Genomic DNA, 18,705 nt, shown 5'->3' with positions numbered 1-18,705 from the left:
GAAATCTCATTAAGACGAATAAAGCTACCATGCGATATTACTTAGAGTGTTTGCAAAAACCAAGGTTAGACAGCATAGGGCCACTAGATACATCCTTGCTTACACAAAACTCAAAAGTAAAATTAAAAAAAATGACGCGGGCATCCGAGGCACGGAGTAAAGACCGTTTCCCCGAAGTCCGGTGTCGATCAGGAACCCAATCGCCCGGGCTCCGGTTGATTTGGCAGGAGGCTGACTGGGGGATGGTGTTGAAGTTCTTGGAGGTGGCGGTCGAATTGACGAACTCAAGGCGTTGGGGTTGATTAAATGAGACGAATGGTTTATATGCAGCTATTTACAGTGGGAAAACTGGGTACATGAATAATAAAAGAAAAACTGCAAACTTCAGCTAGACGCTAGCTCCGAGTGCGCACAAATCACTCGAGCTCCTCAACTTCGTCTAACTCTTCCTATTCTCGGAGCGTACACAAACCGCTCGAGAAACGACGGCCGAGACTCTGTCTCGCCGCAAGATCCGTCTAGTTGCCCGGTGCGGCGCTGCACCCTGAACCTCCGACGCGATCTTAACCTCGACTAGGGGGCTCCTAAATCCCAACCTAGCGTTAACGGTCGAGACTCCTTGTCTCGCCGGGAACTGCCAGCTCAGCGCTCAGACGAGAACCCCTTCCGACGGCCAAGTTCGGCCTTTTAAAACCTCGAGATCACCCTCTCTCGGGAACGCCCCTGTAGCGTGCGTACACGCGTGTGGGAGTGCCCGAATTCGCGTAGACAGCTGTCACTCAGCACGTCACGGAATATTCAATGAGGCGCCGCTATCTCAGGTCAACGGACCGCCCGCGGGCCAGAAACGCGTACGACCCCGAGGGATGAGCGCGAAAGACGCGACTGTGCGTCATGCTGACCAGGGCGCGACAATAGAGACACGCCGGTAATCCCAGCGGGTCCGGCAGGCGTTCCTAGAATCCGGCGCCGCAGTCTGCCTTCTCAATGGGGGATTATCCTTGAGGAATGCGGAGGGCCAGACAATCCGTCTCCCGCGCACGCCGCGACGAATTAGCGGTGGTTGCAGCGCAGTGTCGGCAGTGCTACGTCGCCAGACAGAGCGGCGCGTTCTCACGCGCAGCTCGGGCACCTGGCCGCTAATCTCATAAGTGGACCTTACAACTCCCCCCTTTAAGAGGGTTACTGGACCTCTTGGTTCAGTCAATCCGAAAAGAATTTAAAAGGGCCACTCGTTTCATCTCTCCTTCCGCAATAACAGTGGCATAAACAAACAAACAAACAAAAAAAGGCCGTGGAAGGAGCTGGGTATAACCACAAATGAGCCCCCTGCTATTTCTGCAGTTCAGCTGATGCGAACTCTGTCTCCCCTAATCTACAAACACAACCTATTCACTAGCCGTTCAACAGGGACGGAATACTCTAGCAAACCGGAAACACACCAGAAAATTGCTAAAAACACTAAGTGCGGGTAAAAAGAAATTATGTCGTGTCTCCGGAGCGCCTAAACGCCACCAACAACGGGACAACTCAACCTATAACACTGATGCGCGCTATAACCGCAAACACGCACAATCATTCCGGCACTCGACAACAAGAACAAAAGGAATAAGGACTGGCAAAGAACACTGGCAATTTCGCAGTCAACAAAAATAATACGTTAAGAAAGTTTGCATTGCCACTATGCGCAGGCGCGCAACTGTCCTCCTTGACGGCGTATCCTGATAACGTCCCTTCAAGAATGTTCGGCTGTGCTTTCGCTCACTTGCGGTGCACAGAAAGTTGAGTTCGGTGCGCGGATCGATCACTCAAGGCCTCTCGTCGCGCACAACCGCGGCACACACACACACACACACCACCAACGAAAAGGGACGGGTGAACGGGAACGTTCACGTCCGTCGTGGCGGTGTTAAGGCTCGGAGGCAATTCAATACTAGCCTCCCCAAGCAACAATCTGAAAGCAGGGGAGTGCATTCGCGTACTTCCAGCCCCCTCTGCAGATGATCCAGACCGCGTAGCGTTGCAATGTCAACGAAGGTATCGACAATTTAGCCCCATGAGGCGAACACAACTTCGGGGAAGACGGAGTGGTATCGCAAAATGCGACTTCGCTTCCTGTCCCATAGGACAGGCGGCCATGCCTCTCTAATGCCCCAACGTAAGGCAATGCGGCGCGCTGGCAGCGTGAGCGCAGGGTTGATGCTGGAGCGTAATGGCGGCCCGCGAGCGCGACGACCTTGTCGGGATCATTCTTTCGCTTACGCACAGACTCCCCCACAACAACAACCTCACAAGCACCTGTCACTACCAAAAACCGCTCGTGCACGCTAGGTGCATTCTGAGCAGCGGCTTGACAAAGACAGTTTTTCGGCTGTCCCAGCACGCACTCATCCTGGCACAACTCAGAACTAGGGCCTGTGACACACTGCCAGGTCGCAGAACTTAGTGCGTCAACCCATCCAGCACGGCTCCCGACTGAATCTCGGTAATGGCCGCAACCAACACTAAAGCTATGAAGCTCCATCTCAGCCACCGGTTTCGCGGGATCGCCGATTGCGTCTCGTTCCTCGCTTTCAACTGTAGCTGCCTCCTCACACGGTTTTTCCCTCTCCTTCACAACCTCCTCGGGAGCTCTCATTCTTGGTTTCGCAGTCTCCACGCCTGCGTTTTCGTGTTCTCTATCGGCCTCCTTGGTTATACTCTCACCATCAAGACTACCAAACCCACGCGACATCTCCGTATCGTTCCTACCCTCTTCAAACGTTTTGAGCTCCTCATCCTCCGTCTTTTCGCGTTCTCTCTCCCTTCCTCTTCCATTTTCTACATGTTCAACCCAGTCTACCTTCTCAGCTCCCTTATCCGCCTTTAACTCCTGCTTTTCCTCAGCCCGATCGTCAACTCCGTCTCTTTTTCGTTCCGTCTCGTCACCTGCTTTCTCGTCTTCTATCTACTTTCTCTTCTGGGCGAGCTCCCGAACGCCCGACACGGAGTTCGCTTTCTCGTGCAACTTTCGAGCGTAATTGGGAGCGCGGTGGGCCCCAAGACTTTCTTGCGCGACTCCAGTCTCGTCCGCTACACCGATTAGCATTTGGGCACTGCCCGTGCCAGCAAGTTCAGCATGCATTAGCGCAGTGTCCGGTGCAAAAGCAGCTGGCGGCTCTACACCCGCAACAACGGGGCTACCCCTTGACTCCGCGCTCGCTGGAACACTCCTCACGCTCGCTTGCCTTTCCATGCAGCCGTTCCCGGCTGAGCCGCTCGCCACCTGTGCGCAGCCGCGGCCGCTTATCTCGTTCTCGCGCGGCTTCGAGTTGAAAAACCGGCTGCCCCCATTCAACTTTGCTGTCAGTGCATAACTGGGCCCGCTCGACGGGTTCTGCCCTATGCACTGCAGCTCCACCCCCAAATTTAGCCCGCGAGGCCGCTCGTCTCGTTCGAGCATCGTTTCATTACACCGCTCTACGGCATCACCGGACGCGCTTACCTCGTCACTCCTCATCCCAGTGTCCATCTCCACGCGTTCGACATCGGCGGAAATGCTAGCCTCGTGTACGGATTCACGGCTGCTTACTTTATCGTCGCAATGTTCACCTTCCAAACACTGGCCGGAACCATTCAACTTCGCGGTCGCTATACAACCTGCTGGATCTGTGCCCCATTGTTTCTGCTCGTGGGCGCCCGAGCCCAAGGGCGTCTGCCTTCTCCACTCCAGCTCCAACTCATACCTTCGCAACCGCTCTTCAGATTCGAGCTTCAGCTTTTGCATGCGCTCCTTAAATTCTCGCGCCTCTCTTATCTCTCGCTCCACCGCTTCGCGCGCTGCTTTTCTCTCTCGCTCCTCCGCCTCTCGTGCTCTTTCCTCTCTTTTCTCCTTTCGCTCTTGAAACTCCAACTCCATTCGCCTAATAATCATTGTTTCAAACTCCGCTTGGACCACCCCTCCTGCCGCCATGTTCGCCAGCATGCTCCGCGTGACTACCATGCAACCCAAGACTCAGCCTACACCGCCACAACGAAGCGCAAGCAATCCCACTCACCCGCACCTTCGGTGGTCGGCTGCCGCGTCGCTGGCTCCGTGCGCTGGCTTGGCTCTGCCGCTCCACTCCGCGCGTAGCTCGGCTGCTGCCGATGAGGGCGGGCTTGCGTCCGCTTGCTGCCCCTGGTTGTGGCCTGGTGGTTTCTTCTGCCAAATCCTGTCGGCTGCGCCAGTAAAGATCACCCTCTCTCGGGAACGCCCCTGTAGCGTGCGTACACGCGTGTGGGAGTGCCCGAATTCGCGTAGACAGCTGTCACTCAGCACGTCACGGAATATTCAATGAGGCGCCGCTATCTCAGGTCAACGGTCCGCCCGCGGGCCAGAAACGCGTACGACCCTGAGGGATGAGCGCGAAAGACGCGACTGTGCGTCATGCTGACCAGGGCGCGACAATAGAGACACGCCGGTAATCCCAGCGGGTCCGGCAGGCGTTCCTAGAATCCGGCGCCGCAGTCTGCCTTCTCAATGGGGGATTATCCTTGAGGAATGCGGAGGGCCAGACAATCCGTCTCCCGCGCACGCCGCGACGAATTAGCGGTGGTTGCAGCGCAGTGTCGGCAGTGCTACGTCGCCAGACAGAGCGGCGCGTTCTCACGCGCAGCTCGGGCACCTGGCCGCTAATCTCATAAGTGGACCTTACACACGGTATATCTATGGTGGTGTCAGCATATATCTATGGTGGTGTCAGCATGTATTGTGCCCTGGGCGACAACGTAATTTATGTTCCTGCCTCCACTGGAAGCTGGAAGGCGCCGTAAACGACCCTGTGGTCAGCCATAACCCATTACACACCCAAGAATACAGTGCAAACTTTATCGTGGCGGAAACCACATACGATGCTGTTTGCACGAAGGTCACGCCAGCCCGCCTCATAGATTGCGGTATATCAGTAGTGCATATAACAATTTCTGGTGGGACCTCACTAGGTGGTACACATAGCATCGTCCATAAATTTTCATCAGTAAAAAAATGAAGGTAGCAAATAAGCAGTGCATGAGCTATCCCTACCTCTTCATTATTACACTACTTACTGAAAGACTTGTACTTGAAAATGTCAAGCTGGAATGGATGCGTAGACCAGGTTGGTTTTTTGACATTGGCCTAAATAACTGAGCTTGTCTCCATGGGTATCAACTACCGTGTGACTGTAAACCCTCGCTTGAAATGTACACAGAGGGAGAACGCACTGGTGGATTTTAGTATACCATCAATTACAAGCCAGGCAAAGTCGGGAACCCGTTTGGTTGTGACAAGTGGCCTGCAAACATCAGTCCCCACTAGAATGGAAGGATGTGCAGGCAGGCTAGGGGCCCCGTGACTGCAGTCAGGAGATGCTGCAAGAGAAAGACATGGAACATGAGGAATGAAACACCGTTGAGGCAGCAGTAAATAAACAATCTAGGATGACTAAAAAAAGGGCAAACGACAGCGAAGACCACAGAAGCAGCGCTCTTGGCCGCCCTGCGTTATCCGGGTCGTTCCCGCTGAATTTCCATCGGTTATTGAGCGATGATTGGCCCCACTATTAAAGATGAAAACACATAACGAAGTAAGCATCCCTTGGCAGGCACTCCTGGCAAGCAAAAGTGCTGGATGCAGCAACGAGTGCAACAGGCTAAAGGAGCGTGTTACAACGCCCTCACGAACCACACGCACACATGAAAACCTTGCCAACAGCGTCCTGTCACGCTCCTAACTTCACCAACAAATCGTACTGCAAGTTCATTTTCGTTACAATATTAAGGTCGGTTAGCACGAGGCACGTTGTCTAGAAAAAGCGTCAAGGATAACAAGTGATGTTAATGACGCCACATTAAAGAAGAGACAAGGAAACGCCATGGGCGAGACGGGTTTGCATGCGAGCGAGTTTCCGCGCCGTGCAACAAACCGTCAACAGCTAGCGATCGTCGACAAACGCGAACAGAGCAGCATAAACAGCGACAATAATGCAAGACGGTGAGAACGCGCCGTTAAGAATTTCGTAAGCGTCGCTAATATAACTGCCGCGAGCAGAAAGCAAGCTTTTCAGTAGGAGATATGCGAACTGATTGCAAACTCGCGAAAAAGGAGTGCTCATCTGAGTCGGCCGATGGTGGACAGTTGAACGTCCACAGCTAACTGCAAAGCCGTGGAGCCAGAAGACGCTAGAGCTGTTGAACGAAGGTTGACAGGGCGACAACCATCGACACTTCACGAGTTCTTGCGTCGACAGCAAAAGTCCAACCAGTACAACGCGACTACTTGAACCACTACGGTGCACACGCCGTGTAGGCAGCACTGAGAAAAATGTAAACACACCGCGCGGGTACGCTGCGAGCAAACGTGACGTCACATCCGCGTTAATTCCTCCCCTGAAGGGCAGGTCTGCGCGCGGGGCTGCCAGGACCTCCGGCCGTATCGCCTCCGCGTTGCGCAACCCATACGAGTAGGGGTCCAGCGCTCGGTCCCCGTGACCGAGCGTTTCTCGCTGGCTGGGTATCAACGTAGAGCCGACCTCGACTCGTCCACTGCCCGTAACGCCGCGCCAAGCACAGCTTGGTTCCAGTGTTTCCACCGGAGGCGGCGGTGGCCGATACGCGCGTGCAGCCGGAATTGCTGCTTGCACACGACGAGATTCGGCCGCCAGCTCGTTGAGATCCCTGCACCTGCAGTTCCTCAAGTACAAGGCAAAGGTGGGGTGGCACTGCCTGATGACCCGATCGACCCGCTCCGAGTTCGGGGCATGTGGGTCGGCGTACTCGTAAAGGTCCTGCATCGCACGGACATACTCGATCATCGATTCGTCCGGAGCTTGGGTGCGCATTTCCAACTCTCTACGCATCCGCGGGAGGTAGTCGACGGGCAGGAATTCCTCCCTGAACATCGCTCGGAAGCCATCCATCGTGCGCGCCGTGTGGCCAATCACTCGATACCACCGCGCGGCATGGTCGACTAGGGCTGCGGGCAGAACTCTGTGCAGCACCTCGCTCTCACTGATGCCGGTCGCCTGCTCGTAACGGCTCAGAGCCAGCAGGAAAGCGCTCGCGCTCACTTGATCGCTATAACCGCTATACGTCGGCATCGGTAGCTGCACCCTGGGAGCGGGTGAGCGTGCCGCCTGCAGCACTTGCTGCATGGCGCCTGCGAGAGCGTTCGCGATGGAAGCTGCATCCACAGTCATTCCTTCGCTTACGGGCGCCTGCGTGCTCACTTGCATGAGAGGCGCGCCGCATGGGGCTTCAGCATTTGCGTAGGCCCGGCGCATGGTGGTTGAAAGCGCGGTGTCGCCTGACGTAGAGCGCTCGTGGAATTCGGAACTTTCCGAAACTTTCGCTGCCGCGCGAGCCGCAGCATCTGCGTAGGCCCGGCGCATGGGGGTTGAAAGCGCGTCGTCACCTGACGTAGAGCGCTCGTGGAATTCAGAACTTTCCGAAATTCTCGTTGGTGCGCGAGCCGCAGCATCTGCGTAGGCCCGGCGCATGGTGGTTGAAAGCGCGGCGTCACCTGACGTATAGCGCTCGCGGAATTCAGAACTTTCCGAAATTCTCGTTGGTGCGCAAGCCGCACTCGCGGTTGCGTAGGGGCCGTGGAGAAGGGGGACACGAGCCGCTCCTGCGGCTGCGGGGGGCGCTGTTGATGCAGAGCATCGCGGGACCTCCCGGGCATGATCACAAAGGTCGGCCAACAGCATCAAATCCACCAACTCATAATCCTGTGCCATGTTCCTCGGAGCTAGCGAACCTCGAATTCACTTGAAAACGAGTCCCACGTTCGGGCGCCAAAAATGTGGGGACCAGGGTTCTGACGGCGGCCTAGCTCGATCCTCGAGATCCGGCCGCAAGGCGAGCTCCACTGAACACCGCCACGGATCACCAACTTGGCGTATCGGCAGCGAACAACAAGGAACACATGACACATAATTCGCCCACTCCGACGTTTATTGCAATGCAATAAAGGAGACGTCGGTCGCGTCGTTCTACACCGCCGATCACCTTAGCCAGGGCGGGAGAGACAGGCGCGAGGGCGGACAAAGGCAGGCCAAAAAGGAGCGAGTCGTACTTACGGCCGCTCCCGACGATCGTTCGTGTCCAAAGAGGCCCTACCTCCGTCGCCCGCCTCGGACCAGGCCGCCGGAGCTTCCGGGCAAACCTGTCACGTGAGGGGGTCGGCCGCGCCCCCTCGCTCTCACGGGTATCCTCCCGGAGGGGGAAGCGCGCGACCGCGAAGAGAGAGGTACCACCCCTCTCGCCTCCGCGGCGGGCCGAGAGGGATAGGCAAGATGGCGGAGCTCCGCAATTCCCACAACAGCATTCGATAAAACGGGCGACGTCAGTTAGATGAAACAGCGTTCGATGAAACGGACATGCCTTTGATAAAATGGCGTTCGATGAAACGGCGTTTGACGAATTGTCACGTACAACAGCCAACGGCCTTGGCCGTTTAGTTATTGTAATAAACATTTCTTTTCAATCAACATAAGCTGTACTACGATGTTGCTCGCTGTTTCCACCCGGCGAATGCGACAAAGGTGCAGGCCTTTCTTTAGTCTGAAAAGAGACTTTCTGCCTGCACTGCTTTGCCATTACTGCTTTTTTCTGTGTGGAGACAACTTGAGAACCTATTCTGAAAACCGCGTATTGTGAACCACCAGCTCAAAGTTGACTTGTATTTTTTTTTTCAGTTCATTACAAATAAGTGACGTTATTACAGGCGTGACGCTTGTTTGCAGGTGCTGGATGTTTTATTTCTTCTTTGCAAACGTTAACTCACGAACTTGGTTATGTTTCGCGCAGAGACTATGAAGTTCCATATGACGTGAACGTTTTTAGGATAGGTTAGGACAATGCCAGCAAGCTCTTAGCGTTAGCGTACTGCTTCAACCAGCGTGGTAAAGAATGCCAGCAGGGTAACTTACTCTGCAATTTCGTCAGGCGTAGCAGAAATCTTACGCCTTTATTACGTGAAATACGCGGGCAGGCCCCGTAAGCGATTTGTTGCACGAACACAACCACTGCAGACAGAGCCTGCCCGAAAAAGACAAGAACGAGAAGGGAGAACACGCTCATTCGGTCGGCAGTGAATCAATAAAAACTCCCCTGAACAGCAGGTTTAGTTAACGAACAGGTTATCTCCACACAGGAATGGTGCAAAGGGATTTTCCAACACTTTTTGTAAAGCTTTCCCCACCGCCATGTTCGTAACAGGCCGCACTGGCCGCACATGGCTGTCGCAAAGGCACAAAGGTTACAAAAAACGAAAACGAAACTGGCTGCACGATCCAATCCATAGTAACTTCCGCAAGCCATCGAGCGCCAATCCGAATCCAGAACTACCCATCACGCCCATTGAGGTGTACGATCGCAGCGCCAGATTCCTCTCCGGTTGTTATTGTAAGAAACTCTCTGCCGCACTCCGCCGTAGGGAGGTGGAGAAGAATCAAACTCGTGGGGCATCGTGTTGGGGGCTGTTCCCGGCGGCGGCTTTCATACACCGTGAGTTGGGTCCCGCCCTCTACGCTCTACGTTTGACTCCGTGGCGCCATCTGTTAGTGACTCACGTAACAAATCCCACAAAATTTTGATCTATCTTTCACATTCTAAACGTTTCTTCTATTTCATCCTACATAAATGTGGTTTTGAAGTGTTTCCCATCAAGAGCACCATAAGCGTGCGTGTGAGAAGTTCAAGGTGTTCTTCTGCAATTTCCGGCACGGATTTGGTCTCTCTAAAGATATATTTATTTATTTCTTTATTTATTTACAATACTGCCAGTCTGCAAAGAGACCATAGCGGGTGGGCACTACAATATACAGTTACAAAGAACACTTACCACTTTAAGGATCGTAAATAGGTAAATAATGCGTAAAAAATAAAAATCAGAAGCTTTGAAGTTTACAACCAGCAATTATGCACACCATACACAAAGTGCTACAAGTACAAGGTAATTTTCAAGAAAAAAATAACAATGGTAATTTAACATTATGCACTATACGCACAACTATCCACACCAAGTACCAAGTACTAGTGCATGCTGGTTGCCGTGTCACAGAAAAGCAAAGACACATCAAGGACGCTAAGGGACGTTATTTTCAATTCTTTATAAAAAATCGCACAATGACTTGGCGTTAGTGGTGAAAGGGGTTAACAAATTCCATTCGTGGATGGCAACTGGAAAAAAATGAGTATTTAAACGCATAATTGTTACATTTATATTCTAATAGAGTATTTGTAAGTTTGTTCCGGGTAGCTCGTGTTTGCGAATATTCAACGTACTTTGAAACGTCTATTTTGTAATAATTATGTAAGAGTTGATAAAGAAATTTTAAACGTGCCTGCTTAGCCCGTGTTTCGAGCATGGGAAGCCCAAAAACAGCTAGAAGGGCAGTGGTTGAATCATCCAGTTTAAATTTGTTATGTATGAATCTTATGGCCTTCCTTTGTACCTTTCCTATTTTCTTTATGTTAGTCACGGCATGAGGGAACCATTATTTTCATATTCAAGGATTGACCTAATGAATGTTTTATAGGCTAGCAGTTTTGTTGAGGTGGGTGCCAGATGGAGCGACCTGCGAATGGAATGGAATGGATGACTTTATTATAGGAAGAGGCCAATAGGCCCTGTTGTGGGACACGGGGAAAAGGGGAGGGGAAGATTGTTCATATAACGCCTGCACTGCACTGTGAGCGTTCACTTAGCACGATATGCGGAGGTGAAGTTGTGACGAGGACACTCTAATACGACCATGATTGGGGTATCCAAAAGGAGCCATTCATGAGCCACAAAGGGTGTGTTTGGGGGGACATCTAGAGAGCGGGTGAACGATCCGCCATCATACTACTTTATAGAGACCTGTTTTGAGACCGAATTCTGTAATTTTCTGTAAAATTTCGGCTTCATCAGTGAGACCGTATGTGTTTGTTATATTGCGAGAGCCGTTAAGCTAAAAAATAGTTTTTGCATGCCAGAAGAAGTAACATTATCAATTTGCGCGTCCCACCTTATTTCTGATGTTATTGTTAAGCCTAGATATATTTCTCTGTACATTTGTGAGAGCAGCGCCATTTATGTTATAGCGAAAGTTAGAGGGTTCTTTTTTCCGTGTTATCGTCATATGTTGATTGTCATCTGCCAATGAGAGCACCATTCTGCAATGGCGTAAAGAGACTTGTTAAGAGAGAGGTGGTCTTGTTCATTGTTAATTTCTCTATAAATAATAGTCATCTTCAAATAACTTTATTTTACAATCTAAATTAGTAGTTATGTCATTTATATATACGAGAAATAACAAGGGTCCAAGCACGGAGCCCTGGGGCACTCCTGATGTCACTGGTACTGTGTCGGATGCAACTTAAAAATCCAACTGCGCGCAAATTAACGAGGACGTGAACACACTGAAGACACCACAAGCGCAGACTCACAACTGGTTTATTGTTACAAAAATCAGAACATTAAATACCCAGGCGGCCCACATACGTCACATTCTCAGCGCTATCGGCTGCACACACAAAAAATAAAAATAAAATAAATAAAAACTCAGAAGCACACGAATGACAGATAATTCCGCGACGATAACACTATCACACATGAAATATCCTCCCCCTGTTCACCACGCATGCCCTGAAGAGGCTTCAAATTCATGTTTAGTGCCCATCTATGTAGGCGACTTCGCGACTAAGCAAGGCAATAGATGGGTGACTAATACACTCTGAACCAGCTTTTAAAATGGGTCTGGCTTCGACAATTTCTCTTGTCTGCTGATTCTTATGCCTGAATAAAATGGTTGTGCGCTCAAACACAGGGGTACATTCAGGTGTACATTCAGGAACGCATGCGCGGCAATGGGAAGACATGTGGCTCAGGTCCCGTTTTTCTTTCGAATAGTTATGTTCCTTAAGTCTTGTATTTAAACAACGCCCGGTTTGGCCAATGTATACCTTGCCACATACAAGCGGTATGGAATAAACAACCCCCGTAGCACATTGGACGAACTTCTTTTTGTGATTAATACCACATGCTCCTTGACGTTTTTTTGCCCTTTTGTTCACTTTTGGGCAGATCTTACTTAACTTATTAGGAGCTGAAAACACTATTTTTACGTCATACCGCCCGGCCACTCGTTTTATACCGTGTGACATCTTGTGAACATAGGGCACCACGGCAAAGTTTTTCGGCTTTTCTTTTGGTGGTATGGCCTCCCTATCCGACTTTACCCACTTTACCAGCTTTTCACTTGCTCTAGAAATAACATGATCAGGGTACCCGGATTTTTTTAGCTTCTCCACCTGCTCTAAGACACTATCGGGCATTGAATGCTCACACGATTTTGAAATGGCCGACTTCAAGCAGGAAAGTGCAATACCCTGCTTCACCACTTTCGAGTGCGCCGACTCAAAGCTGAGGAAGGGCGGCTTGACGTTCTCGGGGATGCTGTAATCCCAGAGGAACACCAGCGGGTGCTGCGGCTCGGACCGAAGTTTGGCCTTGAGCCTGCCCTGGCCCCAGCTGAAAAACTTGCAACAGTGAGGAAAGTTGCGAGCCTGGTGCCTGAGGTTGTTCGTGCGCGGTGCATCGCGGAGGGTGTGGACGTCCTGGAAAGGGGAGGAGCCAGGCAACGGAAGTCGACCAATGTTCAAAAAACTGTGGACTACCTGGTGTCGTCGCAGCTAAAGGTGACTGTGGCTGACAAAGAAGGCCATTTCGTAGTTATGCCTGAAGGTGTTTATAACGAGAAAGCCAGCGCCGCTGTAGCAAAGAACTTTGCTTCTACTTCCGTTAAGGTAGAACGACTGAAGGAACGTGCTATCGCGCTTTTGCGTAGTAATAATCTAGAGCGTCTGGCGTCTTCCGTTAAAGCACAAAAGGGAACTAAGCTTGACATTTTCTTCAATGCGAAGACGCATAAACCGGGCATTCCATTTAGAGCAATTGTCTCCGAACGCGGAACATGGCAGCGGGCTGTGTCAGGGTTTCTTATGAAACTTCTAGACACTTTACATGTCAATGACCCGTACCTGGTCCCCAACTCAGCAGAGGTCGTCAAGAGTATGGGGGAACTTGACAATGGAAGCCTTGATGCGTTCAGCATTAATTTGGAGGATCTTTATTACTCTATGCCGCATGACGCATTAATGAGCAGTGTAAAGAAATGCATAACACAGGACAACCACGAGTGTGCATTCATTGGTAGGTGCGGGATGTTGCTGAATTCCTTTTTAGAACTGTTGTCCTTCTACCTGGCCTCCACTGTGGTCGAGTGGAAAGGAGGAGCATTTATTCAGAGAAGTGGCGTGTGCATAGGGTCCCGAGTGGCCCCTGTTCTCAGTAATATCTTTTTGGGAGGTGTGGATAGGTGTCTGAATGAGAAGCTTGAGGGGCTTGTTGTAAAAGTGTTCCGGTATGTGGATGATTTTCTGGTGGTGGTAGACAGGCCCTCCTGCAGAATTTGCCCCGACGTACTAAAGGTTTTCAAAGAGAGCGGTCAGGGTCTTCGATTTACCTTCGAATTACCTAGAGATAGAGTGCTCCAGTTTTTGGATTTAAGGATGACTTTCGGATGTGCTACGCGTACGCTCCCAGGTCTGTAAAAGCCCTTTTAAGCTTTGAGTCGGCGCACTCGAAAGTGGTGAAGCAGGGTATTGCACTTTCCTGCTTGAAGTCGGCCATTTCAAAATCGTGTGAGCATTCAATGCCCGATAGTGTCTTACAGCAGGTGGAGAAGCTAAAAAAATCAGGGTACCCTGATCATGTTATTTCTAGAGCAAGTGAAAAGCTGGTAAAGTGGGTAAAGTCGGATAGGGAGGCCATACCACCAAAAGAAAAGCCGAAAAACTTTGCCGTGGTGCCCTATGTTCACAAGATGTCACACGGTATAAATCGAGTGGCCGGGCGGTATGACGTAAAAATAGTGTTTTCAGCTCCTAATAAGTTAAGTAAGATCTGCCCAAAAGTGAACAAAAGGGCAAAAAAACGTCAAGGAGCATGTGGTATTAATCACAAAAAGAAGTTCGTCCAATGTGCTACGGGGGTTGTTTATTCCATACCGCTTGTATGTGGCAAGGTATACATTGGCCAAACCGGGCGTTGTTTAAATACAAGACTTAAGGAACATAACTATTCGAAAGAAAAACGGGACCTGAGCCACATGTCTTCCCATTGCCGCGCATGCGTTCCTGAATGTACACCTGAATGTACCCCTGTGTTTGAGCGCACAACCATTTTATTCAGGCATAAGAATCAGCAGACAAGAGAAATTGTCGAAGCCAGACACATTTTAAAAGCTGATTCAGAGTGTATTAGTCACCCATCTATTGCCTTGCTTAGTCGCGAAGTCGCCTACATAGATGGGCACTAAACATGAACTTGAAGCCTCTTCAGGGCATGCGTGGTGAACAGGGGGAGGATATTTCATGTGTGATAGTGTTATCGTCGCGGAATTATCTGTCCTTCGTGTGCTTCTGAGTTTTTATTTATTTTTATTTTTATTTTTTTGTGTGTGCAGCCGATAGCGCTGAGAATGTGACGTATGTGGGCCGCCTGGGTATTTAATGTTCTGATTTTTGTAACAATAAACCAGTTGAGTCTGCGCTTGTGGTGTCTTCAGTGTGTTCACATCCTCGTTAATTTGCGCGCAGTTGGATTTTTAAGATGCGTCAATACCAACTTGCCCAACTTTCGACCCTTTTACAGTCGGATGCAAGATGTTCGAAACTACCAAACTGGGATCTATTAAACAAGAAATCTCGAACCCAAGCAATAATTTCTCCGTCTCCGATAAGGCTTCTTAATTTAGTTATTAGCTTTGTATGACAAACGCAATCAAATGCTTTCGATAGGTCGAGTAGGATTATGTCGGTTTGGCGGTGGTTGCTAATGCCTAGCGCAAGGTCGTGTATTACTTCGGTTAACTGTGTTATGGTGGATAAACCCCGGAGAAAACCGTGCTGGTTATTGGACAGAAGGCCTTCTTGTTCTGGAAAAACGGTTAGAGAGAGAGAAACAACAAATGTTTTAGAATAATATGTTCGAGCAGTTTACATGCCTTGCTGGTTAGCGATATTGGTCTAAAATTTGATTCAATGAATTTATGTCCCGATTCGTGGATCGGAATAATTTTTGCTATTTCCCAATCATCGGGTAGTTTGGATGTGTAGAGGGATTTCCGAAAAATAAGGGTCAGGTATCTGCTGCACCACTGTGCGTATCTTTTGAAAAATTGATTGTCCGGGTCACAGGCTTTTTTAATGTCTAGGCCAAGCAGAAGATTAAGAGCACCGGCGTCTGTGATAACGAGTGGCTCGATAGTGGAACCAGGCCGCGGATGTAAGTCCGGTAAAATAACACCCACATGTGGTAAAATAACACCCACAGAATGCAAAGGCAATACATACCACTGCTTTTCTCACCACAGTATCTTGCGTGTGCGTGCTGTACCCACATAAAGCATCAAGTGATATATTTCTATAAATATTGTTTCATTGTAGGGTTTAACGCGCCGATGCAACGCAGGCGATGAAGCGCGCCATAGTGGAACGTTCCGGATTAATTTCGACCACCTGCGGATCTTTAACGTGCGCCGAAATCTCGTATACACGGGCGTTTTTGCTTTTCGCCTCCATCAGAAAAGCAGCCGCCGCCGTCGCAGACGGGAAACGGCTGTAGACTGAGAAAACCGCGCTCGATGATCTTTTGTCAAGGGATGTATTCTGGACATTCCGGTGCTCGGTCAAAACAAACCACCTTTCAGGAAAATGAAACCTCGCAAAAACTGAGAAAATTTCCAGGCATAGTCAGTGCACCCTGCCCAACAAAAATAAAAAATGCCGGCACGCATCATTAGAAGTGGTTGGCACCAACGAATAGGAAGAACAGCCTATCTGCTACCCAGGACGAGCAGCAACAGTGCAAGATTAGGTCGTCCGTTTTAAACGCATAAGATAGCCAAAAAACGTTGCGTGTGCGTTTCGGGATCCTCGGGACGCACTTTAGTCATCATATATCAATCCTTTATTTTCGATGACGTAATTGTGCCCTGTTTTGTGTGCGTACTCAAATACTACAAATGTGTATAAATCCGCTGGTATTGATGGTCGTTCTGGCCCGCGTCTTCTATTCCGGGTCTCTGCTCAGCGAATCCCGGCTGAAAACTTGGCGAGCCGCGAGGGCACGCCGGTGAGGCAGCTGACCCGCTTGGCCCTCGTGATGAAGATCTGGCGACGCGCGAGGCCGATGAAGATGTGCTCCAGGGTGACGTCGGAGATGGAGACCTCCGGAACGTCCTGGTCCCGCTTGATGGCCGCCATCTTGGTGAACACTTCGTTCCAGGGTGTGTACGTCCTGCCCACCTGGAAGCTCATCGTGCCCTGCGGGAGAGGAAGAAAAAGCATGGGCGGACGGCACGCCTGCACGGGACTTTACGCAAAGCGAAGCTTTAATGGATGCTTACCGTATTTTCGCGCGTAAAACCCGCCCCTGCATATAATCTGCCCCTACACTTTCAGCCCTCCGGAAAAGAAAAAAAAAATTCTCGCGTATTATCCGCGTATTGACACGGGAAAGCCTGAACCACAGCTACTGCTCAGACAAGTTGCAACACATCACATGCTATGTAGACGGAAAAGGCCTATATTTAGCAAATAGAATACACTGACTGCAAGGCGAAGGTCACGATTTCCGCATTGTCACTGCTCTCGCTAGAGCTATCACTTGAGCCGCAGTCCTTAGTGTTGTACACAAGGTTGTTCAGTTACTAGAGTGCGCTCATCTTTGTTTTTTCTTCCTTGTCATTGTATGTTTTGCGCAATCGCTGCCATGGAAGGCTTAGTCAGTGTTACTGCGTGGGAACTTCACGGCACAATGCGCATTGCCGTGAAGCTACGCCTGAGAAAGAACCCCGCGTAAAATTTGCACGCCTACTTTGTCACTGAAATTTTCGCAATTTCTAGTGCGGGTTATACGCGCAAAAATACGGTGCATCTTAATATCAGTTCTCCGAACTGCACAATGAATGTCAAGTAGAACTATTTTTAGTTTTTGCACAGGCGCCGTGGGCTAACTGGGGTTAAATGAAAGTGCTTCTGGCTATTGTTGTTTCTCTTGCATCAGCTGGGCACAGTGCCCGCGACGTTCTTCAATCTACTGAAAAAAAAAACAGCAGTGGGAGGGAGCCAGGGTGAAGCAGACGACAAATGCTTAAAGGGACAGACTACCCATTTTTGTCGAGTATATGTTCTCTTGCTCTTATGAAAGCCAGCGTTGTAGTGGGGTAATCACAAGCAATTGATAAACAAATTAGAGGAAAGAATTTCAATTCGGCACTAAACTTTCCCTAAACTAAAAGGGGGAGGTTCGTAGTGTACAAAAAATTGCGCCCACCTCCCCGCGAGGGGAACCCTCCGTAGATGTGACGCATCGTGGGGTTCACCTGGTGTTTCCGTTCGATTGATTCTGAAATCGCGTGAAACGTGTCGGGAACGCGTATGATTATTATGTTTTATGATTATTATTATGTTTTATTGGCCAATCTTGGTCAATCTCTCTAAGTGGTATGCTTGGGGCTTTGTTGTCGCAACGACCTTTACTCCATCATTGTTGCTGTAAGTGGGAGATTATTTCTTTTATTACAAGTGTTAATCATTGCCCCATCATGCGTTCTATCAGTAGCATCTTGTCGTAGTTTGTATGAGTCAAGGATATAAGGCGCGTTCGTAGCATTTGATTCTGTCTCGATTTTGTGGCGCAGTGGGAAGAGCACCATGTACCTCGCGTTCCGCCCACAGGGTCGTGGGATCGAAACCGGGCGCCGCTAACTATTATTTTTTTTATAGTGTAGGGGGAGGGGTGTGGACGGACAACGCCGTATGGACGGACAAGGCGAGTGAATGAGATGCAGTCGCATCTAAAATGGCACTACATTACGTGTCCTAGTCACGTCACCTGCAATCGTTGCAGGTATTGAAACTGCTGAAATTTTTATTCACTCATTGAAAACATTTTAACACAGGCATTTGTATAAGTTTAAATTGCATTGGTATTTTTTATCATTCCTCTGAAAAGTTTTAGGACACGCCGCCCACCACCGCTGGGTTTCTCTCAGTGTGGCATTTGCACAGCCATGCCCAGAATCAATGGCAGCAGTGTTCAGTCACGAGTTTCAGTGCAGGAGCTACCTACGTGGGTTGTACGTTGTTTGACGATTTACAACGAGTCAGTGGCGTTATGTCTGCCGAAATATTCGTTTTCAGTGTCCGGAAACCCAACGACAGCTTAAAAAAGGACGCGCCAGGGGAACATTGAACTGCCGGCCTCCACAACATGAAGCCAGCATTCTACGTCTCGCCCATCCCAATATATTGCGCCTTCGTGCAGAATATGTCGTACAGGGACATCAAAACGTACATAGGACTTCTAGTGATTAAACACGAATACGAAAACTTTCAATTGAAATTCTTTAGGTGGGGACAAGTTTTTAAATATCGCATTTCATCTCGCATGCAGACAAAAGTATGTCGCTGCGCCACTGTATATCATGGTTTCCAGCACTATTTTTGTGAGGACACGTACGGCTCGTTGATCAAAATATGTCGATGAAAAAAATTTGATTGCGCTACCAACAAAACTGTTACGGGTTAAGGAGCCCCTTGGGTGGCGTCACGCAAGCGCTTTTCGTATTGCCGCGACAGGTCGCGCTTCTG

General features: G+C 49.9%; 1 protein-coding gene across 1 annotated transcript in view; it reads right to left on the bottom strand.

The window, feature by feature from the left end:
* Nucleotides 1-16,030: 16,030 nt before the first annotated feature.
* The window catches only part of LOC144167866 (phospholipid-transporting ATPase ABCA3-like), a 91,778-nt gene continuing 89,103 nt past the window's right edge, over nt 16,031-18,705 (bottom strand). The window contains exon 22 of the mRNA XM_077697016.1: nt 16,031-16,374. Coding sequence (XP_077553142.1) covers nt 16,138-16,374 — 237 coding nt within the window. The 3' untranslated portion in view covers nt 16,031-16,137. The remainder of the gene's footprint in view (nt 16,375-18,705) is intronic.

Source organism: Haemaphysalis longicornis, unplaced genomic scaffold, assembly GCF_048455015.1.
Source record: "Haemaphysalis longicornis isolate Haplotype H1 unplaced genomic scaffold, Haemaphysalis longicornis Haplotype H1 scaffold_2, whole genome shotgun sequence".
NCBI lineage: Eukaryota > Metazoa > Arthropoda > Arachnida > Ixodida > Ixodidae > Haemaphysalis > Haemaphysalis longicornis.
Note: the sequence above shows the minus strand (reverse complement) of the source record. Positions and strands in the feature narration are given on the sequence as shown.